This window comes from Phyllostomus discolor, chromosome 15 (genome assembly GCF_004126475.2).
Source record: "Phyllostomus discolor isolate MPI-MPIP mPhyDis1 chromosome 15, mPhyDis1.pri.v3, whole genome shotgun sequence".
NCBI classification, from domain to species: Eukaryota; Metazoa; Chordata; class Mammalia; order Chiroptera; family Phyllostomidae; genus Phyllostomus; species Phyllostomus discolor.
The window spans coordinates 14,783,404-14,809,100 of record NC_040917.2 but is presented as its reverse complement, the minus strand read 5'-3'; the positions used below and the strand labels follow the sequence as shown (position 1 = coordinate 14,809,100).

At 58.2% G+C, this 25,697-nt stretch overlaps 2 protein-coding genes across 3 annotated transcripts in view; one reads left to right on the top strand and one right to left on the bottom strand.

The window, feature by feature from the left end:
* Positions 1 to 20,041, top strand: part of STUM (stum, mechanosensory transduction mediator homolog) — a 49,451-nt gene extending 29,410 nt beyond the window's left edge. Inside the window, exons 2-4 of one of the 2 annotated variants that reach the window (XM_028531393.2) lie at positions 10,382 to 10,561; positions 12,877 to 12,885; positions 14,184 to 20,041. In XM_028531393.2, coding sequence (XP_028387194.1) covers positions 10,382 to 10,561; positions 12,877 to 12,885; positions 14,184 to 14,218 — 224 coding nt within the window. In that variant the 3' untranslated portion in view covers positions 14,219 to 20,041. The remainder of the gene's footprint in view (positions 1 to 10,381; positions 10,562 to 12,876; positions 12,886 to 14,183) is intronic. The other variant, XM_028531392.2, reaches the window with a different exon arrangement.
* Positions 20,042 to 24,537: 4,496 nt separating this feature from the next.
* ITPKB (inositol-trisphosphate 3-kinase B) overlaps positions 24,538 to 25,697 on the bottom strand; it is a 102,354-nt gene continuing 101,194 nt past the window's right edge. Inside the window, exon 9 of the transcript XR_004900816.1 lies at positions 24,538 to 24,551. The gene's annotated coding sequence lies outside the window, so the exon portion shown is untranslated. The remainder of the gene's footprint in view (positions 24,552 to 25,697) is intronic.

The window sequence follows — 25,697 nt, the reverse complement described above, 5'->3', positions numbered from 1 at the left end:
CCATGTTGCAGCACGTGCCAGCACTCCCTTTTTCAGGGCCGAATAATATTCCACCTCAGGGATACTCCACATTTTGTTTATCCATTCATCTCTGGATGGATACTTCTGTAGGGCATTTTAAAAAAGCAGTGATTGTCCTAAGGGGCCCTAGATGGCCAGCTGTGACTCTCACCATGGTCTCCGGGGTTGACTTAGGGCGTCTGGTTGCCTGGGAGGGGGTGTGCCCAGAGGTGAAGAAGAGAGAGGCACAGCTCCCTGGTAAGGCTCTGTATGGTGGGCAGTGAGGTTGACTCCCAGCATCCTTTGCACCAGGATGACTAGCGCAAGCCGGTCAGGAACTCCATACCTCTGGTGGGTGACTGGTTCAGACATGACAGGTGACCCGATGATCAGGGGATTGTTTCCTTAGGCCCAAAGGGGGCCACGGGAAGATGTTATCTTTATTCTTCCAGATGTTGTCATGTTGGGATTGAGCTTTCCGGAGCTGCTGCGGCCATCTGGGTGTCAGGCTGAGGCCAAAGCCACCACCAAGGGTGTCAGTGCAGAGACAAAGAGCCTAGGCCCTTGGTGGCCCAACGGACCTGCTTAACAATCTAACCTCTGAACTCCCTTTGGACTTCCTGTCATTTGAGACAGTAAAAGCTGCCTATCCCTTGAGCTGCCGTAGTTTGAGTTGGTTTTGTGTCACTTGCAGCCCGAAGCAGCCTAAGAGACATCAGCTAGGAGTAGCCGCATTCCTCCGCTAGACCCTCCAGTGGGCTGTCTGTGGGAAAAAAGCATAGAAACGGGTAATTTACCAGTCTCAAGAATGACACCAGCCTGCCATTCGTTGTAAACGTAGATATAAGGTAACAAGTAACTCACCTGGTGCACTTCCTATATACCCCGATGTTCCAGGACCTTGGGTGACGTGCCTGGCGTTCCATCAGCGTGCGGGACATGAATGCCAGGTGCCTCTCTCTGTTTGAACCTGCTTCTTGGAGCCCCGTGGAGGTGGCCTGGGGCACCCCAGCTGGTGATGGGCTGAGTCCAGAAGCGCAGGGGAGACCCGAGTCCATGTGCAAAGGAGTCCCAACATTTCAGGAGAGTTCATGCCTATGGAACGCACTTTTATGGAGGATCCTCTCGTCCTGGGTGTCATCGGTTCCAGCAGGGCACGTGGCTCGGAATAAGCTGAGCACCCCTCCCCCACCCCCCTGGGGATCTGCTCTCAGGGTGGGCAGAGAGTTCTTTCGAAAATTTTACGTCATTCCCAGAAGATTCACCCAAGGAGGGTGACATACATTTCTGAAAATGACCAATTTGCAGCCAAGGGAGGTGAATGAAGTGGGTAACTAAGCTGAGCCCAGCAGGAAGTCATCCCTGACACAGGAGCACACACACATGGGCCACCCCACAGGGCACAGTGTCAGGAAGGAGCAGGTGTGTCTCCCAGGCCCGTGGGAGTCCCCAGCCAGACAGGTAGCACCTGAGTACGAGCCCCACACAGGCCTCCATCCACCCTGGTTCCCTGGGAGCTTGGGGTGCCAGCGCAGCCGAGCCTCCTCCTTTCCTGCTGTTGTCGTGGGGCCAATTGATGAATCCACAGTGAATGGCCCCTCAGGGGCTCTTGGGCCTGGAGTCATTTCCTGGCAGCCAAACAAGAGCCCACAGTGTCCACCTTCTCAACCCGCCTCCAGCAGGTGAGCCCAAGCGTCCCATCCAGCTGAGAGCCGCCTTTGCCTGCTTACCCGGGAATGATGCCCCACGGTTGGGGGCTGTATTCCAGAGGCATTCCTGGGAGTTTGGGGGGGCTTATCGCAGCCCCAAAATGGTCACATGGCACCATTTATTTTCCTGTGTCAGGTACCTGTGTGCCACCTGTCCCCTAGTTTGCTCAACTGCTCCCAGGCCTTCTCTGTGACTGGTAAGGAGCTGTTTGATTGACAGCCTTGCAGAGTTGGGTCCTGGCAGGGTCCTGGACAGCCTGAAACATTTTTATAACTGAAAAGAGAATTTGATTCGGGGAAAAAAAAGCACAGAAAAAGCTACCTCTACTTCTGCATGGCAAAACTATTTTCATTTTGCTTCATACACTCCAGTCCTTGTGAACACATGTGAATAGTTTGAATAGTTCCCAGCACAGTCTACCTACTGTTTTTGTAATTTCCTGTAAAGCGCTTGCCTGACTTGCTGTGTAGTCATCATACCTATAATTTTCGCTGGCTGCACAATACCGTGGCATGCAGGTGAGGCCTGAGCCTCCGGCTTCACCAGGTGACACAGAGAACATAGCAGTTGTAACACATGATTTAGAAAGGCGACAAGTAGAGCCATTGGCTGGAAGCCACCATGAGAGTCACTGAGATCTTCAATTTCATTCTCTTGTTTGAGGTAACTCCTTATTCTGCTCCTCAGCGTTGCCTTCTGGGGACCCCTCCCCCCATCACCTGCCTCCCGAGTCTGGGACAGGGGCCTCTTGATATTCCCATCTGTCCCTTACTCGGTGCACACGACGTTCTAAGTACTTGTCACTCTTTAACTGAGTCCTCACATTCCCCCCGCCCCCCCACCATGTGGCAGGCTACCATCGTTGTCCTCCTCTCATAGACGGGGAAACTGAGGTCTAGAGACGTATGTCACTGGCCAGGTCTGGGGGCCCTGGGGCAGAGCAGCCAGAATCCGGGCCCCGGCATTCCGATGCCAGAGCTCACCTCTGTAACCACAGTGTTGTCTTGCCTCTGCCCCTCACAGGAGTGGCCACACGGTGGTGTGCTCTGTGCCTGGTCTGTCCTGCTCAGACCCTGGGGGATCCCTGTCAGCCGGGACTCTCCTTCTCATTTGGGTCCACGAGGATTTAGCCCCGTTCTTGGCACCTAGCAGGTGCTTCACGAATGCGACCTGAATACTTGGGAAAATGAGTGAATGGAAAGAATCAGCTTTGCTTTTAAGGAAGAGGCTACTCTGTGCCCGGGAAGGCAGGCCTCCGGGCCAAGGCGGCGTGACTGGAGATGCTGTATGACGCCCGCAGGCCTCCGCTGCCGAGGGCTCCCGGGCGGGCTGCAGGGCAGCGCTGTCCTTCACGTGCCTGGTGTGTGTGGCCACAGCTTGGGGCACCTGGGGACAGCCGCCCACAACACTCTCAGGGATGAGCACCCCTGGGGCCTGGCACTTCTGGCCTCACACTCATTGGGGGCTACAGGCCCAGGGAGCCTTGTCCCCACAGTAAGGAGAGAGAGACCCAAGGTCAACAAACGCAGTGCTGAGCAGAGGGTAGGTGCTTCGTACATGTCATTTGTCACGGGGTGATTGAATGAGGGTCACCCATGAACCCAGAGGTCTCAGCTAGCCCCTGAGGATAAAGGACACCTGCTGAGGCAAGGTGGGGGGCACAGGACTTGGGGTTCCCACTCTCCGTTCCTGCAGCCGCCATCCCCAGGAGCGCCTTCGCGGTTCATCGCACTGCAGGTTCTCTCTGCGGGGTTCTCGGAAAGGCTCCCTGGCAGCTGTGACCTTGGGCGGAGCACCGCTCTGTTTTCATCTCAGTGTCCCGCCACCCGTGGAAAGGTCGTCTTGCCAGGCTACAGCTGCTCAGGCGATGGGAGCTGTGTCGTCTCCTGTAACCAATGTCACCGCCGCTGCCCTTGTCACTCGTTCCACCCGAGTGACCACCCTTAGTGCTCGTCCTGTGGAAGGTGGGAGGACAGAGCTCAGTCCTCGGGGCCGTCAGTGCCACCCGGGGTCCGCTGCCCTGGTCATTACACCCTCCCCACCCCACGCCCACCTCCTTATTTCACCCTCTGGCATGTTACTGAAGCCCAGGCTCTGCCGTGACGAGGCTCAGAACCGGGAGCAGAGAAACTCGGTGTAGTTGCATTTCTGCTCCGGCTCAGTGACCTGGCGAGACCCCCGGGCCTCTTTGGCGCCCCCCTGAGGGCAGCCCTACAGCCCTGGCCTGCCGTTCCCCGGCCCCTCACGGTCTGTCCAGGGCTGGGAGCACAGCTCAGAGCTCGTCGGGGACTCAGCACGGGAGGCTGACAGCAGAGGAGACGGCTGACAAGCACAGGGAGCCTGACGCAAAGCCCAGCACCGTTAACACTGATTCTCAGCTCCAGTCCCCCTGGCCTCCCGCAGGCTAACCACTCTGACGTCTCGGGGAAGAGGGGCAGAGGGGGAGCCGGTCTCATTTTCTCTGTCTTCAGAAGGCTGGGTGACAGATAGATTTGTGACAGCTGGCGGGGCTCCTTGTCCTCCTTTCTTTGTGCCATGGACCTCTGCGGCTGGCAAATTTAAGGCCCGCCCTGCCCTGTGGTGTGGTAGTGACCAAGGACTGTTTCCCACTGAGGTCTCGCTTTAAGCCCCCTTACCTGTGTCAGGACGCCCCGCTACTGCCTTTTCCTGGGTTCCTCAGGCCTTGGATCCCAGGCAGCGCCTCGGCAATTGCCTGAGGCCCAGGGAGGAATACCGTGTGCACCTGGAGCCCGTACTTTCTGACCGAGGGAGAGAGGGGGGGGGCCCGGGAGCAGAGGAGTAGCTGGGGCAAGGGTGACGTGGTTCTGGGTGCTTTGTATCTTCTTTTTACGGGGGTGAGTGGGGGGAGGGAGACAGAAGCCCATCCGTCATTATTTTCTTCCACGAAACCCATGTACGTCATCATCAATTCACAGCCTCATCTCTCACGGGGCAAAGGCGGGTAGCCTGGCCACTAGGACCCCCAGCTACTTACTGCACTGAGGTCGTGTGCTCCCTGAACGCTTGGGAGCCGGCGTTCCGATGGGCTGGCGGGGCCTCGTCGGGGTGGGACCACCATCAGGTGTGCTACTGGGAGTGGCGGAAGCAGTTCCCAGACCCCTCGTGCCACTGGTCCGGGACACACGGGTCGAAGGCACTGGAGGATTGGTTTGGAAGAACTCTGAGGGTGGGCAGGATGACGAACACACTAGAACCATGTTTCGCTTTGCACTGCCCTCTCTCTCGATTTTACACGTCTGCCCCCTCTCTGCCAGCTCCCCGCCGGCCAGGATGCCCTGGGTCCACAGAACACTTCCTGAACCAGGACGCAGGTGGCCTCGCGGAGCTCCGCGGCCTTGAAGCCTACGCTGACCGTCCTGTGCTCACACAGATCCCCTTCAGCCGCTAAGACGCACACGCTCCCACTCATGGTGGCCTGGGCACCTGGTCCTCACTCTCTGCTCCTGAATTCGTTAGCCGACAAACTAGACAGTGCCTTCTCTCAGCAGTGCATGCAAACACGCCATGTCCGAAGCCTCCTCCCCTTCCCGCCCCGCTGCCTAAGGAATCAGAACTCGAGGCACAGCTGCTGCAGAAGGAGCGCACCGAGCCCTGTTGTGGACTGAGACCTTCTTCTCTCTGGCTTGCTTAGCTACGGGCATGCCGACCCGGTGCACTTTCAAACTCTTTTGATTCTTTCTCCCTAAGCCTTTTTGTCCACAGTTGCTTGTGAACTTATAGTCACTTCTCTCGCCTTCCCGTTTCCAGTTGAAATAATTGCACAATGATGAAAAGATGATGAACGCTCCTTCTGAATTGGAATCTTGGCGTGGTGGGACCTGCCGAGGTGCATTTTTAGCACAGTCTCCTCTGCTTTCTGTGCCCCCCTAACGTGTGAGAATTGTAGCTTCCTAGGCTGGGTCTGACCCTGTGTGTGGTCTCCCTTTCGGCATCATATCCTGGCTCTGAGCTAGACAGCAGCTGGCCACGGGACCTGTTTTGCAGGGTGTGGCTTGGCCTTCCATGTCAGCTGCGAAGTCCTTCCGTTACATTTCCTCCCTGTCCCTGAGGCTCACCTTTCAAGGCTGTGCTGGTAAGAAGGCTCCGCTCAGCCCGCACCCCCTGGAGGACTGACAGAGGGCATCCAGGTGTCAGTCACGGCCACGGACACGCGGCACACATCTTAATGACTGCAGAGCCAGCTGCAGGTGGCATCTGGCTCTGACGTGACATGCTGGCCCCCGTCCCAGGGGAGTACTCTTTATCCAGAACAGTTGCTTCAGCAGACAGCTCTGCCTTCCTCCCCGCAAGTTCCAGGAAACCTGAGGCTCCCTTTCCAGCACGGTGCCTCCCACAGCTCCCGCGTGACCCGTGCCAAAGGCTACACCTGCTGGGACCCCTGAAGGGCGTTGCCAGCCCCCAGGTTTGTCTGACCCCTGTTCCGATGTGAGGCTGCACCAGCCCACTTCCGGCTGCTTCTCTCCCAGTGCCCGCCAGAAGCAGGATGGGGGGCAGGAGCCAGGCTGGGGGCGCTCTCCCCAGGGACCTTTTGTAACTTCCAGGACAGGAGTGGACAGAGGCTTCCCCGTCCCCACTGCCTGCGTCTGGGGCCTGGGTGCTGAGCCCCTTGGGGAAGCCCCGGACCTCAGCAGTGATGGTGGCCAGAGGGGCCTGTGGTTGTTGCAAAGCCCGCTGCTGTCTTTGCTGTGAATCTCCATGCGGTAGGGGTGGGGGCGGGGGTCCTCCTCAGGCCTTTCTTCCTCAGGATCATGGGAGGACCCAGACACACTGAGCACGTGTCCCTGCTGTGGTTCTAGGTGCCGTAACACACTGACGTCGGTGGCCGACGGCACAGTTCACTTTCCTGTGCGCCAGTTGGTGTTGGCTGGGCCTGGACGCGCCCAGCAGCTCTGTGCTCAGGGCCCGGCCCCTGCCTGGGCCACAGAGGGTCAGCTGCCTGACTCAGCACTGAGTCATGTGGGAGACGGATGTGGTTGGAGAGAGGGAGAGGCCCGGGGTCGTGGGCTCGTTTCCTACAGGTTATGTGGTTTTCTGGCTCTGGCTCCGCGAGGCCAACATCTCCCCTCTCTCAGGATTCCCTCACCTGATTGCATATTAGAATCAGCCGGGGCAGTGCTTCTTTTATTTCTAAATAAGCGATTCCCTGGGCCCGTCCCTGGGCTTTTGGTGGTCTGGAGGTGGGGCCCTGGAAGTGCCATTTTGAAAACCTCAGTCTGAGACTTCTGATGCCCGCACCAGTTCGAGGGACGCTGTAGACCCCCCACCCCTCCCCTTCTCATCTTATCAAGACCCCTGACGTCCACTCATCCCATATCTGCTCACGATCTCAGGCCCCTCTCTGCAGCCCCTCCTCAGCCCATAAATGAGCCTCAGTTTCCTCCAGGAACTTTTGGGAAGCAAGGTGCTCACCACACCCTGGAGTCCACACCTCATCCCCTCCTCTAGCCTCTGACATCTGTTCCCGCCAGTCCTTCCCTCGGCCCACCGCTCATGGCCTCACCAGACCTGTGATTCCGCCCCGTCCCCCAACCACCTCTCAGCAGGTGACCCTGACCGCCACCTCCTCTTCCCTGAGGAGGCTCTCCTCTCCTGGGTGCAGACACGTCCCTCTCCTCCCTGATTTGTCCCCTCTGCCCCCTCTGTAGTTACTTTCTTTGCTCACCCTGAGACCTCGATGTCCCCCAGGGTCTGCCCTTGATCTTGCCTTGAGTTCCGTGCCCTCCTGGGGTGACTTCCACAGCCTTCATGACCCCTCCCGAGTCCCCGTCCCCAGCTCATCTCTCCTTAGCTGATGGACAGGCCTCTCCAGGTTCCCCACCTGGTTCATGGCTCCACCCGCACCACGTGGCACGGAAACCACTCCCATTCTGTGCTCCTGTCGCCTCTTTCCCTCCCGTCACGCCGCTGGTGGCTGCTCCTGGGGACGTGACCTCCTCTTCCTCCATGGGGTCCTTCCCACTGCCTCCCCCCAGCCATGACTCACTTCCCACCTTGTCGCCTCCCATGGGGACTTCTGCACTGTCTCTCCTCCCAGCCTCTGTCTCACCCCGTCCGCCCATCCTCCCCTTGGCGGGGGGTGGGGGCGGGGTCCCAGCATTGGTTCTAAAACTCAGACCTGGCTTTTGAAACCCTCGAGGTGGCCTCCAGTTTCCTGGAAGAGGAAGCCTGGCCCGTGGGTCCCACTCCCATCTGACCCTGCCCACCTCTGCCTCCTTCTTTTACTTTACGGGTCGTTGTTTTTAAAACCAAGCATGCACTAGCTTTGTTTTTCATCAGTGTGTCCAGCTGCCCTTGGCTACTCAGTCCCCTGTCACCCTCTGAGCTCCCAGAGGACGTACACTCTGGGGTGACCCCGGGCTGCCCTTCCCCCTCTGCCCTGGGTCATTTCCCGTCAGCTTTCCATCCCTCTCCCCCCACCAGTCACTTACGCTTCACGAAGCCTTTCCTGATACAAACAAACGGAATTTGTCACTGTCCCCTCTGCGACTCCGTGTCCCGCCAGCACGGGAGGTCTGGGGCGGGGGGGGGGGGGGTCAGGCCCCCACCGCCTGTCTGGACGCTGTGTTCCCAGGCCCCAGCAGGGCAGGTGCTCGGCCCTCATGGAGCTGATCAGAACTCACCCGTAGCTGTTTGGGAGGGCTCTGCCTTTTCGGGCAGGACTCGTTTAAAACCACTAACATCTGCATGTGAACATGTGCTAGAATCATTTAAAAAATGTCCTGCCGTATTGATTAAAACGATGTTTTGATCTTATAAATCCATGCACTGAATCCCTACCTTCTACGACGGTGTATGTTACTTTGTGTGGCGAAAGGGTCCAATGACTGTCGTTTCCGAATGAGTGAAATGATGTGTCCAAATTAATGATCATTAATACATTCTTTAGTAATACTGAGGGTATCGAAATCAAGGCAGCTGCAGGTGGTCTAGGTACATATCGTACAAGTTAGTGTGCGCGCCGTGTGCTTATATTTTCACACACGTCTCAGAGTGCTCATGAGTGTGAGCACACGGGTGGAAGAGAGAGTGGGGACCCAGAGGCCCTCCCACACCACCCGGGAGCTAAGGCTGTCTCCTCTTTCCTGTAACACGTGGGCCAGCCCACCCTTGCCCAGCAGACGAGCCTAGGTCTTTGCTAACGCCACTCTTCAGAGCGCTGCACGTCCACGGAGGAGCAGGCTCCCTAGGCCTTCCTGTCCCTGTGGCAAGTGGGCAGGAGCATGAATAGGCCCTCTACCCAGTTTGGCGATGCTGGCAGGAGTCCATCTTTTGACAGGCAATGGGCTAGATGATCTTCTCACTCCAAGAGTTCAGGAAACGAGTTTCCTTTTTTTTAAAACAAAAGTTTTTAAAATGCATTTTTAGAGAAAGGGGAAAGGAGGGAGAAAGAAAGGGAGAGAAACATCAATGTGTGGTTGCCTCTCACATGCCCCCTACTGGGGACCTGGCCCACAACCCAGGCATGTGCCCTGGCTGGGAATCAAACCGGTGACCATTGGGTTTGCAGACTGGCACTCAATCCACTGAGCCACATCAGCCAGGCTAAATTTCCAATTCTTTTGGGTCTATACCCAGAATTGGAATTTCTGTATTACATGGTACTTCTATTTTTAATTTTTTGAAGAACCACCATACTGTTTCCCACAGAAGCTATACCAACTTCTTTAAAAATTTTTAGTGGAAGCGTGCAACATCCTAGACCGAGAAGAGATCAGGCTGGTAAACTCGATGGATCTGGGTTTAAATCTGGGCTGCGCTATGTGGGCACGTCATTGAGCCTGTCTGCGCTTTGGTTTTCCCATCTGCAAAATGGGGTCACTAACGACCACCTCCGACGGCTGGAAGCCTTGGAGGGGCCTCGGGGGGAGAGGGGGCAGCACACTGTGGGTGTGTGGTTAGCGGCGTCTGTGCTGTTTGGTGTAACATTTCCCCCACGTGCTCTTGTTCACCTCACGCCATCTTTCCACCTCAGCAGGGCTCTCTGTCCTAACGGGGTCAGTTCGGGTTCATCTCCCATCCCACGTGCGTGACGTGCCGGCCGAGGCACAGGATGGTGGTGCGCACTTCCTGATCGTCCCCAAGTCCCCCGTTTCTTCCTTGTCTTCTACGGAGCCCCGGGTCCACGACCCCATCAGCTCTCAGCTGCTGCCCTGTCTGAGTCCGTCTTTCTCAGACACTGGCAGCCCAGCCAACACCCTGCCGACAAGCTCCTTCTCTTAACTAAACCCTGCTTCGTCGTGTTTCCCTCCTGCTCAGACTCCGTCAGAGCTCAGTTCCCTGCAGGGCGGGGAAGCCCCTTACCCAGGCTTGCAAAGCCCTCCTCCATAGATGCCCTCCCCCTCCCCCACGTCACCACCCCTGCCCCAGGCTCCCCTGCCCTGCTCCCTGATGGCAGGGACCATTGCCATGTCGTCTGTGTTCCCCCAAAGGCACCTTGGTGGTGCTGTGCTGTGCCTCCTCCAGGTGGTTCAGTGGCCTCTCTAGCGTGGGGACAAGAGGTGGGCCATGGTCTGCATGGGAAGGCGCTGGGCACAGGCTGTGTCTCTCCAAGCTCCCAGAGAGTGTGCAGCTGGGCCTCTGGTGGTGACATGCCCAAGTGCCGCTGCAGTTTCCATCACCCTAACGTGGCTGTCCCCTCCGCCACTCACAGGGACGTTCGTCTCGGCCTTTACCGTGCTGTGCGGAGCCCGCACCGACCTCCCAGACAGGCACGTGTGCTGCGTCTTCTGGCTGAACATCGCGGCGGCCCTCATCCAGATCCTCACGGCCATCGTCATGGTGGGCTGGATCATGAGCATCTTCTGGGGCATGGACATGGTCATCCTTGCCAGTGAGTAGCCACCGGTGCCGCGCCTCCTTGCGGGGCTGGGGCAGGAATGAGGGGGGTGGAGCCGGGGGAAGGGCAGGGGCCAGAATGGTCTGGGCATTTGTGATCCTGCAGGGCGTGGGCGCCTGGCAGGGAGATCCGCTGGGCCTGCTCCACCCCCCACCCCCGAGGGCTCACCTGAGTCCTCCTCACTCGTGTCTGTGGCTGCTGGGCAGAGGGGACCTTCCCTGCACACCCAGTTGCTATGCCTGCTGGGACTCCTGAGCGCAGACGGGCAGAGACTGAGCCAGAGAGCACGCGTGAGAGAGGGAGGGAGCCCCTGTCAGCTCAGACACATCAGGCACCGCGTCTGTCAAGGAAACAGGCCAGCCGACAGCACCAGGTAGCAGGGCGTGGCCCAGGGGGGGCCCCTGTGCTTAAGATTCCCTGCCCCTCCCTCGTGCACTTTCCAGAAAGAAGGGGAAGTCCACTTAGTATATGGACTAGTTTCGGCGTAGTTTCTCCTTCTTTCAAACCGAGCTCTTTGTCCACGGATACGGAGGCCTTACTGCCTAGCTGGTATTGCGTGGACTCTTGCTTATCGCTTCACACAAACTTGAATCAGACACAGGACTATTTTGTGAAAGGGCTTAACCTTTTGGAATCAAGGTGACCAAAGATGACTTGATGAACGATTTTGAAATAACCCAGTGATGCACGTCCCCTGTGCCCCACGCATGTCCCCTGTATTCCGTCCATATCACGAGGCCACGGTGCCCACTGACGGGGCCACGTCTCTGCAGGCGTTAGTCCTTCTCCACCCCCCACGGTCCGCCGGCGTCCTACACCCAACAAAACCTTCCCGGTGCGATCGTCACTGCCGAAGGTGAGGTGTGCCGGGCAAGAACAGCGGAGGCCGGAGGGGAAACCCGGGGTTCCGGGGGCCCTGGAATGATCCAGAATGATGTGTAGCTGATTAGTCTGAGTTCAGGATCCTGTGAGCATCCAAGATGAGGGGACACACAGGACCAGGCAGGGCCTTGGGTCAGTGACCGATCGAGTCACGAGCCAGAGGAACCGCAAGTGCCAGGACCTGAGGAGACCAGCAGAGCTGCTGGGCTGGTCGGACGGGCCGCCGGGAAGGAGGTCTGGGGAAGGTCCTCTGTAGGGGAGGAAGGGGGTCTGGTGGACGACGGCCAGAGCATCCCTGAGTCAGAGCCTTCCCCGTGGGTCAGAGTTAGCGCCATGGATGTCCTCCCACCAGCTCCAGGGCTGCTGTCTTTATGTCACACTCTCTGGGACACCGTTTGGGGGACAGACGTGAAGGCTGCACGAGAAAATCCATCACACTTCGCTGCTACCCACTCACCTTGCCTGCCGGCCACCAGACTAGCTTGCCCACCTCAGCACCAAGGAGTGTTTGCACTTCTTCCAAGAAGTGAGCCCACCTCAAAGGAAGAATACTTGCCACTCTTGCGATGGTGCCACGGGTATGGACGGCTCCTGGCGACAGTGGCGTGTGTGTCCTGGGGTGGCCGCCTCGGAGGGAATGGCCACAGTTGGCTTGTCTCTCCTGGCAGATGGCTGGACAGGGCTCCTCTGTCTGGTCGCTCCAGCCCCTTCCTATAAAAACAAAGGGAACTTTTCAGGTGTAGCCACACAGGGTGATTTTCAGCGTGGCATTGTCAAGGGTGTCACCCACGAACGTACCATTGAGGGGAAAAGCTCAAGAGGGGAGGGAATCAGAGAAACATAGATCAAGGTAGAATTTAAAATCAGGAGCGTGCAAGCACGCTACTGTGTTTATATAGATACTAAGTAACAATGCACAGCCTGTCTCAATCATGGGTCAATAAACACTTGGTAGTTTTCCAACACCTTCTTTCCACTGCCAGGCACGTGGCAGGCATTACTAATCAATTGTGACACTTTCTGCCGAGCAGTCGCAGGACAGGGCTTCAGGCAGTCACTGCCAATTGATCTAAGGTGCCTGCAAGACAAATTCCGTTTGCCACCCCTGGGCCTGGGCCGTTCCCAAAGCGTTAGGTGCTACAGATGCGGCTCCAGTGTGTGTAAGGCGGGACTCCTGGGGAGGGGCCCAAGGTCACCGTGGGTGCACACATCCGCGGGGCTCACCGCTGGCTGCATGGCTGGTCACTGTGAGCCCTGAGCACCCCTGTTCCGTCTCCCCGGCCCCCCAGTCCTCCGGCATCCTCCCCTTTTTTTATTTCAGGCAGCCCCTCTGTCCTCTGTTTTCAGACTCTTTTCTCTTTTTTTTTTTTCTTTTTCTTTCTCTTCTCTTCCTCACGTGCTGCCTCACACCCTGCGCGGCTCCCAAGTTTCCCAAGGTGAGTCTGCTGATGGGGGCCCAGCCTCGGGCCTGGGCGGCCTGGGTGGCCTGGGTGCCCCACCCCCACCCCACTGCTGCACCCACCCCCTCTCTCAGTTAGTCGACTGGTTTCTATTTTTAGCTTTTTATTTTGGAAAGTTTTTCAGCATAAACAAACACGGAGGGCTTGGCCTAAATGAGTCTCTAAAAAGCTCCAATTCAACAGTCTCGACCACTCTTATCTCACCCAGGACTCCCCGCATCTCACCCCGGCCCTAGCACTGGGTTATTGGTGCTGAAAATTGATGGAGAATCTGATAAGTAAAGAGGAAAAAAAAACAGTTAAGTCACTGAAGCTCCTTTTTGGGCTAAGGTACCAGCTAGTAGGAGAAAACCGCTCAAAATTCCAGACCTTAATTTTATCCTTGAATATTTCAGTAGGTATCTTTTCTTTTTAAGATTTTATTTATTTATTTTTAGGGAGAGGGGAAGGGAAGGAGACAGAGGGAGAGAAACATCAATGTGTGGTTGCCTCTCGAGCGCCCCCTACTGGGGACCTGGCCCACAACCTAAGCATGTGCCCTGACTGGGAATTGAAACAGCGACCCTTTGGTTTTCAGTCTGGTGCTCAGTCCACTGAACCACACCAGCCAGGGCATAGTTTGTTTGTTTGTTTGTTTGTTTGTTTTTTAAACATAACCACAGTGCCCTTTCATGCCCAAATAAATTAGCAATAATTCTCTGATACCAATAGTGGTCCGTTTTCCCAATGGCATAATTATCACCAATGTTTTAAAGGCTTGACACCCTCAGTCACCACTGCCTGTGTCACCGCCGTCCAGCTGTGACTGGACAAGCACACACGTGGTCACTCCCTGCTATATGCAGTCTTCCTCCTGTCTTCCTTCTTCCTCTCTGTCCACATGTCCCGGCTGCCCATCACCTGGGGCAGCCTGTCTGGCCCCTTCTTCCCAGGCTCGGCATTGGGAAATCACACCAGGCCAGTCTGGTGGGGCCACTTGTGTGCAGGCGTGTGGCTTCAGGGCGTGTCGATATAACCTTCTAACCCCCACCATCCACACCTGCCTCTCCTGCATCCCTAGTAACCCCAGGCTCCACAGTTCTCCACCCACCCTTCTGATTTCCATCAAAAATCGGTGCCCTTGGGAGAGTGGGACCTGGAATGTAGGGACGATTTACCTGTGTGTGTGAGCAAGGTCTCCTGAACAGATCCCAGCCTGGGGGTGGCCAGGGTTCCTGGAGCAACCCCGAAGGAAGTGGGTGTCTCACCATCTCTCCTCCGCTTCTCCCTCACAGGCTACAAGGAGCAGGGCATCCCACAGCAGCTGTGAGCCCGGCCAGCCGCCAGGAGACCAGGCAGCCCCGAGAGGGCCCCGTCCGGCAGCGGCGGGCACAAGGACCTTGCGTGTTGTCTTCTGCTGTTTCCTGGGTTTGGAGTGGACAGGGAGGGATTTGAAGATACTATTTATTTTGGAAACGCACCTGCTTTTCTCAGCAGGCTCTGAGGGCTGCCAGCCCCTCCCTGCTGCATCAGGAGAACCCCGTGGGCTCGGGCCCCCTGAGCCTCTCCAGGGGAGTGGGGATCGGCGATAGAGTGGCTGGAACGTTCCTGTTCCCTCCCACCCCACCCCCTGCCTTGCATCCTCCACCGCAAGGGCACACCTGAGCGGTGGGGCCAGGTAGCAGTGGCCCGGTCCGGGTGAGCAGGGCCTCACCAAGGGGCAGGACTGCGGTGGACACTTCCTTTGGGTCCCCAGCCCCTGCCAGAGTGGGCCCCTGGAGACAGCTCCAGGGGGGCAGTGAGAATGGACGGACTCCAGCCTGGAGTGGCAAGGCCTGCTGTGCCCTCAGCTTTGGTGGCAAGGGACACAGATCCCCAGAGGCATGACCTCCCTTATCGAATCCCCCACCTCCTTGTCACTGAAACTCCCAGGCCTGGGGGTGTTGGACCTTTGTTTCCCCGAGTCTATGGGCGTCCCTGGGGCTGCCTCCTGGAATCCTGGTCTTACCCAGAAAGGCCGAGCCGGCTCTGCACGGGCCCGCCTGGCCGCCTTCCACAGCTCCCTGAACACCGTTTCTGGCCCACAGTCTGTTTTCTGGAGTCCCTGGGATGGATGGGTCTCTGAGGTCAGAGATGCTGGGTGTGAGAAAGAGAACAGCAGACGTGGTGCGCCCCACATTTCCCAACACCCCGCCGTCTGGAACAGCGCTCCACCGTCTAGCACGTGACCCGGGGGTGCCTCCGGTTGCAAAGGGGCCTCGGGTCCCCTTGGGACACCTCGACGATGGTTACAGGCAGACCCCATGGGGGGCAGGAACCAGCCCGACTCCTCCAGGGGACTGCAGGTCACGTGTGAATCTGAAATGTGGAGGGGGAAGCTCCAAAATGATAGCGACAAGGCGGGCATCTCCACGTCTGGTTTCATTTTCAGTCTCACGTGGGAATCGCTAAGATGCAAGGCGGGCTCCAGGCCAAGTGTCCACCCACTGGACTTCGTGCCCCTCTCTGAGGGGCTGCTCCTGGGGGCCAGGGCTGGAGAAGGGACCTGTCTGCCCATTTTCTTCCCATGCTGGATAGGGCCCCTGGGTCCATCGGGGGCCCTGTTGACAGCCAGTGTTTGCATAGTCTCTGTTCTTAGACCCCCAGCTGGGGCAGCGGCCCACCCGCCCCGTGCACTGGGCTTTCTAATTACAGTCCTGCCGGGGAAGCAGGCCTGCAGGTCCCTGGGACCTGGACAGCTTCCTGGCATCCCCCTGGCCGCTTGCCCATCCCTGCACCCTGGTTCGGGGCAGGTTCTCCACTCCTGGCCTGACCTTGGCTGCCCGTCACCCTTAGCTTTGATGAGCATCTCCTCAAGGCTGCAGGGGGCTGGGTTGCCCTTTGGGAACACCTGGCACGTCTTTGTCCCCTCCCCCCTCCTCTCTTCCTGACGCCAGCGCGGCCTTTGCTGCTGCTTTCACGTTGGGGAGCCGCTGCGTTTTCAAGGCAAGGAACCCAGTTTGGTTTGATCGAAAAGCCAGAGCCTTTCTCCAGGCCGAGAAGACAGCCGGCTGCTCTCCGGGCAGCGGCGCCTAAGCCTGGAGCCTCCCCTGGAATCAGATAGAACCTCCTCAGTTGATGGAACGACAGCGCAAGGGCCCAGCCACTCCTCCACAGCCGCCAGCCCACAGCCCTGCCCCCCCGCAGCTCCCCGAGTTTGCGTGGCCCCCTGGAGTGATGACAGGTCCCCGGGGAGGGAGGGTGCCCCCACCGTGGGAGGGGAGGGTGCTGTTCTCCTGGCTGGGACTGGGGGTGGCTGCTGAGAGGTTACAGAACAGATTGCGACTTATGTCGATGTTTAGTGACACAATCCAGACAGAGGTGGGAATTGTTTTTTGAGTGACAGGTGTCACCATGAGTCCCAGTGTGGAATGGCTTAATGTGAAGGTCTGTGTACTTGGAAGGACGTCCCCAAACTTGGGAAGACATGAGGTACAGGAGGAAGCCCCTTTGCAGGCAGCTGCTGCGTGGAAGAAACCGAGACCGGGAGGGCCCCGCTGGTCTGGAACAGCGAGCCCATGCGGACCGGCACGTGGGTGGAATCGGCTCAAACAGCATCAACTCATCAGCCCGCAGTCTCTCCATTCGGATAAGGAGCCGTGGCTAGTGTGATCCCAGCGGTCCGGGCAGGCCCCTCAGGCTGTCAGGCGGCCGGAATTCGTTGATTGAACCCCCACCAGCTGAAAACTAGGGGTCTCATGCCTGCGAGTACTTGATTGACACCTAGCCCTCTGGGGACAGAGCTGGGCTTGCCTCAATGGCACAGTGCAAAGGGGAAGGTCCAGAAGTCACGGGGCACGTTTCAGGACTGGCCTTCCGTCTGTCAGAATCCCCCAGGCCATCCCCTGGCCATGGGGGTTTGGGGGGCCCCAGGGGTGCAGAGAGCTTCATAGTAAAGGAGACGATAATCTCAGGATTGGAGCGGCAGTTCCCTGCGCCAGAGTGGAGCCCTGGAGTGAGAATGAGCCGCCTGGGGGTTGGGGAGTGTCCTGTGGGCGTGGAGGCTGTGGGGCTGGGGCGTAATCTCTGGGTCTGCTTCAGAGCCAGGACTCGGGCTTGGATGGCCCCGGTCCCTGTGGAGCAGCAGGAGGCGGATGGCTCCTGGTCCTGTCGCCCCCACCCCCTACCGCCCTAACCCTGCCTGCCCTGCGCTGGGGGCTGCGGGTGGGGCCTCCACTTGGGTGCCCTTGAGGGGAGGGAAGGAAGAGACACAGAGCAAGAAGCCCTCTTCTGTGGCCCAGACCACGTGTCAGCCTCAGTGTCAAGGGCAGCCTCCCAATGCTGGGAGCTGGCTCAGCACTGCGTGGAGCATTCGGTCTCCAGCGACTGCCCAGACAGGGTGGGTTTGTGAGGGTCTCTCAGCTGTGCCTGGACCCAGCTCCCCCGGGGCCCCTGGGCCCCAGCTGGGGGTGGGGTGGGGCCGTCTGACTCTAGGCCAGGAGCCTGAGCCCCAGCAGCTCCCGGGGCCACCGCAGGCTTTAGTGACACTGGTTGTTTTTATCTGTTAGTGACGTTGGCAAGGGAAGCCTCCTGCACTGTGTAAACTGCTCTGGTGTTGCACTTGGATGTACATGAACCAGTGGGCGGTTTCAGGCCCTGTTCACTGTTGCTACTATTCCTCCCTGTCGCAGGTCTGTTCGAGGGCTTTCCGCAGAGGGCCTGGGTGGGGAGGAGCCCTTTTAAAGCGCGCCCCCCCCTCACTGTCCCTGCCAGAGACCATGACCTCGTGTGGGGTGGGGGGCTCCAGGCTCGGGGAACAGTTCAAAGAGGACGCTGACCGTATGCTGTGTGTGTCCCCCTGCCCTCCCGGGGCCCGGGCCGAGGCTGAGCAGCAGCAGGCTTTCCCCTGCGGCCCCTGGCTCGGGCTCACGCCTGCAGCCTCCCGGCCTGCGTTTCGGCCTTCAGCGGGCACTCAGTGTAGGCACTCAGTGTGGGCTCCGGTGAGGGCCAAGCAGGGCCTGGGCACGGCCTCGGCGCAGCCGATCAAAGATGCCACTTTCCTGGAGAGCATCCCAGTCCCCAGGCTCCCGGGTGAAACAGCAAGATGCACGGAGGTAGATGAGGGGATACCCTGTCCCCGAGGACCGGCTGGACCCTTCCCTGCAAAGATGGGGGGTCAGGATGTCAGGGAGGTGGGACCAAGGTGGCCTGAGCACCGGGTGGGTGTCCCTCAGGGTCCTGTGTGTCTGCCGGTTTTCTGCCTGTTGGGCTCTCAGAGCTTCAGAAGGTTCATGGGGCCCCAGAGGGGCGGATGCTCACGCCCAGAATCCACCTAAGTCCCATGAGATAGGCTGAGCCCCTCCGGTGACAGCGGGGGGGGGGCCAACCAGCGTGACCCCGGACGCTCCCCACGACCTGCACGGGAGTTCTAGGTTCAGTGCTGTTCGTCCCTTCTGCTGCTTCCTGCCTCCGCTTTACCTCCTGTGTGTGAGGGGAAGCAAGGAGGGGCCTGGGCTACCACTGTTTTCCCCAGGTCTGTGGGAGCGAGGGGCTGGGAGGGGCCGATCCGGTGGAGGGAGGGGGATAGGGACAGGGACCCGGACCCAGACGGGGACAGGGACTGGCTGTTCTCTCCCACCCAGGCCTCCTGGGCTCAGGGCTGGCAGCCCTGCCGCCAGGACTCTTTCTAGCGAAACGGAAACATTGGCCCCCAGTTCCGCTCGCCCCTCCTGCCCCTGCCCCACTCGGGTCCCACTTGTACGCACCTGAGCTCCTGGGACAAGTCGTCTCTCGCTTTGATTTTGCTGGGACTCTCTGTCCCCAGCCCCTCTCCTTCCCTCCTGCCTGGATTTGCCAAAACACCAGCCACCCCAGCTGGTCCGGACTCCACAGTACCCCACACCGCACGTTCACCTTTAAATGGGCAGAAGCACAGACACACATGCACACACACACACACATGCACACACACACATGCACACTCACACGTGCACACATGCACACGTGCACACTCCGCAGCCCCTCTGAGTGCCGCCGGGTGAGGGCCGGACAGGGTCTGTCGGGAGGCTCAGGACTGGGGCTTCACATCTCCTAAGGGGCCTGAGTCCCCCTCCAACCCCCACCCAGGACCCATCTTCTTCCAGCCCGGCCTCCGGCTGGTGGCACTGTTTGCGTCTGTCACTCCCACCCAGGGCCCCAGACTTGCACAGTGTCCCCTCTCCAGGGCACCTGGTCTTGGATCTCTTTTTCCCAGGCCCATGGGCTCAGCATCACACCCCGCCCCACTGGGTGGGGCTTACCCCCCACACCCCACCTTGGCCTTTGGTGGGAGGCGGGTCTGCTCAGAGAACAGGGGGACGGTGGTTGTTTTCTGGGTTCTTCCTGAGCTGCAGACAAGCCTCTCCTCCGAGGCCCTTTTCTGTCCCCACACCCCTCCCGCCTGCCCCAGCACGGGAACCAGGGAGGCGAGGAGCAGGCCGGGTCGTGTCCACAGTGCGCTCTGGTCAGTGCTGGGCCCGTGTTCCGAGGGGGCGAGGGCGGTGTTGCCGTAACGGCCCGGGCACCCCGTGGGAGCCCTCGGCTGGCCACGTTCGCAGGCTGAGTTCCGTGCTGCTGTACACAGTGCCCGTGTTGTCATTGTCATTGTTGTTTTTTAAACAACATACATAAAACCAAGACCGGTTCTGTGCGTATGCGGGTGCGTGTTGTGTCGTGACCGGCTGTGTTGGGGTCTCAGTGTTTGCTGTTACGTGAATCACTGTACACTCCGGCTGTTCTCCGACAAGGCTGTGCACTCTGATTCCCCACGGCTTCCTTGACTCAGTCCTACCCACCCCACCGCCAGCTCTCCCCGGGATCCAACCCAGCCAGGTGGCTTTTCCGGCCCATCCCGATGACTGGAGCCTTTTGGGGTCCAAGAGAGGAAGAAACCTCCCGTGTCTGGGGCCCAGGGGAGCTTTCAGACTTGCCCGGGTCCAAACCTCGCAGCCTGGACCCCAGCCTGCCTACAGCTTCGCTCCCCCAGAGTCCTCAGGGCCAAGCCCTGGCAGACTCGCCGCTGCTACGGGGCCTCCATGGTGCCCCACGGGCGCTCAGCAGGGTTCCAGCTTCTCCTGCATTCCGCCTGCTTTGAAATCCATAACTCAAGCACCGTTACTGTACGTGTAATAAAAAACACCATGTGCGACAACAGAAACCCTTGTACATACCTCCGTACCTCCATGTACATATTTCTGTTCACACACGCATTCCTGTTATAAATATATAAAGCATGGCATCTCTGGCATTCCAAGTTCATGTTTTCTGGTTTTTTTTTTTTTTTTTTTAATCCTGGAAATACGGTTTTGGAAACCTTTTCTTCCTTTTCCCCTTTTCTATGTAATAAACTGTGACCTTTCAGGCGGCTTCTCCAATCTCTGTGTCCTCTCGTCCTTGTAACTGAACAGACCCCTGACTGGTTCCTAACGGACACCCCCCCACCCCCGCCCCGCCCCACGCTCTCTCGGCAGCATTTCCTATCGCTGTCTTTCCCACCAGGAACATTGCCTGTCCCCACGGTGGGCCTCGCCCCCATTCAGATCGTCTCCACATCCCGCTTCTCCTGGGGCGCTGGTACAAGTTACTCCTCCGGAAACTCGCACATTCGCTAGAACATCGGGTCCCGGGGTGGGTTTAGCAAGACAAAGTGCATGGAGGAAACTCGTTTCCTTGTCTTGATTGCTTGACGGGCTGATGAGGCCAGTGTGTGCGTTGCACACATTTGCCGAGGTCTCCCGAGTACACGAGAAGCTGGGTGGGAGTGATTAGGAGAACTGACAACTAGCTGTTCGGCTCCAACAGGGGACTGGCTGGACCGAGGTTCCCGTGGAGGGAACTGGCAGGGCACAGCTCGGGCCCCAGCCAACGCCCTCCCTAACGATTGGGTGGAGGCGAGACAGCTTGTCCAATCTGTGGACGAAGGGAACTAAACACATGAGGACACATTAGGATTCAAAAAGCTCCTGACAGGCAGAGGCAATCTAATGAGAGGAAATCTAATAACCAGACCTCACAGTTAAATGAAACAGCAGTGCTTGGGAGGAAGAGCCCTCCACGATTCTCCCCACACCCAGGGAGTTATGGGACGGGTCATTCCGTGTCCATCAGCGCTGAGAGGTTGTTGACAGAGGTGATTGACAGGTCATTTGATTTCAGATGCATCGGGAGCGGCGGGCTGGGGTCTTGAACGAGGCCACATCTGCAGCCTTGTGTTCAGCTCTGGGTGCTCTGGGGGTCAAGTCTCGCACCCCAAGGGACAGGCCCTGCTTCCTGCTGCTTTCTCACCTAAGCCCGGGACCCGTGGGGACTGGCCTTCCCAGCCCACTGACTGGCAGTGTCCTGGTCCGTCTGCTGAGAGACGCTGCTGTCTCAAGGGCCTCAATGTGACCCCTGGTCAAAGAGTGAATCACTTCAAAGGGCGGCCTGTCAGTGAGATTGCACGCTCAACCACAGGGACCCTTTCGAGGCCCCAGAAGTGGCATCTGCACCGAGGGTTGACTTTAGTCACTGCTGAAGCCAGGACTCAAAGCCCGGGACAGCACAATGAGCCCAGGCTGTCTCAAGGCCACCCGCCACCGCAGGGTGCATTTCTTGATTTTGTGCCTCTTCCCAGCTCTTCCTGTGCTCACGTTATGCCAGAGGATTCTTTCTGCAGAGGAGTCCGGCTCCAGAGGGGCTGGTGGAAAGGCTCAGCGGGAGGTGGAGATGGCCTTGCTCTGGAGTCCTGTCCAGGGAGGGGAAGGACCCTCAGGTACACGGATGTCTCTCCTCTCCCAGCCCCCGTTTGCTTGTCCTCAGGAAGGGCGACCTGGTAGAGCCAGCCAGTGCCTCTCTCCTGCAGGGTGATGCACAGTGTCCTCCCTGCTGCCGAAGAGCTTGCTTCAGACTGGGAGGGAAGGGGCCATGACGAACTCGAAAGCACCCGCTCCCCAGAACTCCCCCCAGGCCTTGAGAGAGGTGGGTGCTTGCCTGAGGCCAGTCATGGGGAGGGACACGGGAGCATGCACGGGGACGGGAGGGGGCGGGGTGGGGAGCCAGGGTGGGGTTTGTGGTGGACCCATTCTGCAGGAGGGCGGCTGCCGGAGATGCGGAGCACACACCTGGGCAGAGAGGGCTCCCGGAGCAAGTGCTCAGCCGGGACGTGCCGTAGTTACCAGGGAGAGGAGCTCAGCTTGAGTCGGCCCAGGGAAAGGGAGAAGGACCGACCGAAGGGCGGGGAGGGGAAGGGAAGGAGGAGGGAGGGAAGGGAGGACCCGTGTGCTGAGGCGGCAGCAAGCCCGGGCAGCTCCATGGACAGCACGACTCCCTCCTTGTAGCCACAGGACTGTCCCTCCATCCCAGGGACTCCGAGCTCCATGAGAAGCTGAAATGGAAAGCTTCTAAAGTGGAGGGTGCCTGCCAGCGACTCATGAGACCTCTCAGCGACCTAACTCAGGAATTACTGAGATGGTCACCTGGCTGACAGCAGAAGGAGAAGTGGAGAACCTAAAAAAAAAAAAAAAAAAAAGAAGAGGAGACAGCAATGGCTGGTCACGTGGATGGGGTCACGTTCCAGGCTCAGGGGCAGCAGCGTGTCCTGGGCTGAGAAATCCCCGTGCCCGCCCACGTTCAGGTTTCTGGGAGACACAGCTTTGCAGCAGCTCCTGTGGCCTGTGGCCCGAGTGTCCTTGTGATACACCTGGAGACCTGAGTGGCCGCTGGTTTATGCCTTTTCCGCCCACCGTCAGCGGCGGCAGAGTTCAGGCCCCTGGGAGGGACGGGCTCTGTGGAAAGTGCTTAGAGCAGGAGCCTGCAGCTGTGTCTCGAGTCTGAGCAGTGGATATTTATATTTTTGCCCAAAATAGCTCCGTTTTAAAAACAACAACTCTAGAAAGCAAAGAAACTTTTCAAACGTGGAATGTCGGCGGTGGGGGAAATAAGCTCTTTCCAAACACTTAGAAGTTGTGCCCGTCTCCTGAGGTTCCAGGACGGGAGGGGAGCCCAGAAGTCTGGGATGGGGGGTGGAATTCGCCTCCACCGTTGGCTTCTGGGAAACTTGAAACACATCCGGCATCTTCTGAAGAAGTTGAAGTGGTGAGGTATGGATTTTTATGACAAAGAAATCAGCGTTGTTGCTTTGAGCCTCCTGACACCCCGCACGGCCGGCTGGCCGTGTCCCCGGAGTTGGCACCTGCTCTCTCCCCCGAGGGGAACGCAGCCCTCCTCCCCTCCCCCATCAAGCGCTCCCTGGCTCCCCAGGCCCAGCTCTGGTCCACCAGGGCCATCTGGTTCGCTCTGCCCTCCACCCCGTTCCAGGGGCCGGCTTCTTCCCGTACTCAATCCATGTGATTCTGGGGGCACCTGCCAATCACAGAAGCGCCCCGCCCCCTTACTGTAGCCAGGCCAATCGCAGGGTCCCCTTGCGGAGCTAACCTGCAGCTGTGGCAACTTTCCTGCGATCTTTCCAACGGGACCTGCGGGAAGGCTATTTTCCTCCTTGGCCCGGAGGCGGTAGCGCAGAAGCCTGAAGCCACCCCAGGACCAAGTTCCCACCTCACGGGCACAGGAGGGTGGCCTGAGACAGGGGCACATGGAGGAAGCGGAGATGAGAGGTGAAGGGAGAATGTCATTCCCGTCATCCCCAGGGCCACTGCTGGCCCAGCCATGCCCGGGTTCACAAGCCCTCCGTGCTGCTCCTTCCATCCCTCTCTCCTCACTGTCCTCACACCTGTTCGAGAGGCGCTTCTCTCACTGGCAGCAAGAAAAAATCCCAAATGTTTGCTCCCAAAGCCTCCTCTGACTTCCTGTCTTCACTGTTCTCCAGCCAGGGACAATAGCCGCCAAGTACTGAGTTCTGCAAATTGCCAGACACAGGCCAGATCTCTAGTCTGTGGCGCACATACCAACACGCACAGACATGCACACACATGCACACACACGAGTGCACACCAGGCCTGGACACACGTGCAATTGCCTTCCACAGGTGACAAGTGGCAGAGCTGGCGCTTACCTGGGACCAGTGTTCATTCCTTCCAGCCCCATCCTCCCACCAGCCCACTCTCCCTGACCTCTCCTGTCTCAAACAGTACCAGAGAACAGCATTTAAAGAAAAACATGTAGCTGTATCCGAGCTCAACAATTTCAGTTAAAACTGCTTTTAATACAAAAAGTTCCCCCAAAGGTTAACGTACATGCACCCTTTCTCTTCCCATCAACCCCGGGCGAGGCAGAGCTTTCGGGACCCTTGGTGAGGCGCCTCCCGCTCGCTGGGACTCGGCTGGCCCGTGAGGGGCCAGTGAAGGGAAACGGAGCCCGAAGTCCCAGTGCCTCCATGGAAGCCCCTCCCTCTGAGCCCTCAAGAACACTGGACCTGAGGCTGGCGTTCTGACTTGGGTTCTTGACGTGGCCGGGGTCCTCTGTCCGGCCTGCAAAGTGCTCCACATGCCAGACCAATGGCCCAAGTCACTTCACAGAAGGAACAAGGTTTCTCACACACGATGTTCTCCCCCAAACAGTGCCATCTCCTATCGTAGTTTTATTCTCCGTGTGCCGCCCCTGGCTCTGGGCCAGGCAAGTTCACTGCGTGGGAAAGTACGATTAGAAGCAGCGAGTTGCTGATTGATATGAAGCACACCTGTATACGGGCCCCCTTGGCCCACCCCCACCTTCTATCTAAAGTGGGAACTATTTCATGCAGAATCCTCCAGTGCCTAGCATAGAAGCAGCCTTTCTTGCCACTGGCTTCCTGCCTGTCTGAAAGGCTGGTTACTCAGTTGTGCAAAGAAGCACAAGCCAGCAGGCCTAGGAGCTCCCAAAATTTCATCTGGACCCAAAAGAAGCTAGACAGAAAGAGAGCAAACAGATGAACCGCCAAGTCTCAGGCAGGGGTGGTGACACTCTGGTGGTCTGGCAAAGATTTCTAAAATGGCTCAAGATTTCACAGAAAGCATTTCACATTATAGGCCTTGTTCTTTGTGGTGAGGCCCAAGAGGCATTGTTCAGTGTGGCCGTACGGCAGCCTGGAGTCCCGGGGGCCCAGGTTGCGGGATTGGGGTGGGGGTGAATCTGGAAACATCGTGGAGGGGGGAAATGCCGTGCTCGCCAAGGCGCACGGTGTGGGCACAGATGTGGCTGCAGATCGCTGGGCTCACCTGCTGCCTGGGCCTGGAGGGCAAGCTGCGGAAGACCGCCCAGGGCGTGGGGCCTGCCGCACACCGGGGGGCTTTAATCACATCTGTAACATACCTTCACGGCCACACCGGGCTGACACAGAGCACCGGCCATGATCCTTGGTTTCTGGAAATACTAGCCGTGTTTAAGGATTCTTAATTAACACACATCACGCCTCCTGGAGCTGATCCAGAGCAGACAGAGGGTGAATGGTGACATGCAAGGAAGCGATGCCGGGGGAATCACTCCCAGGCACCGAGAGTGGCTGTGGCTGGGTTTTCTCTTCTCCGTGTTCCAGGCTTGTAACATTCATTTTGGGGGTCAACTGATTTTTTAAAAAAGATTTTATTTGTTTATTTTTAGACAAAGGGGAAGGGAGGGAGAAAGAGAGGGAGAGAAACATCAATGTGTGGTTGCCTCTCATGTGCTCCCTACTGGGGACCTGGCCAGCAACCCAGGCGTGTGCCCTGATTGGGAACCGGACCAGTGACCCCGTTCGTTGATTTGTAGGCCCACACTCAGTCCACTGAGCCATACCAGCCAGGGCTCAATTGATTTTTTAGTTAGGTTTTGTGAGGAGTGATTTACACACGGTAAAACCCACCCTTTACAGTTCTATACACAGTCCTGTGTACAACTTGTCA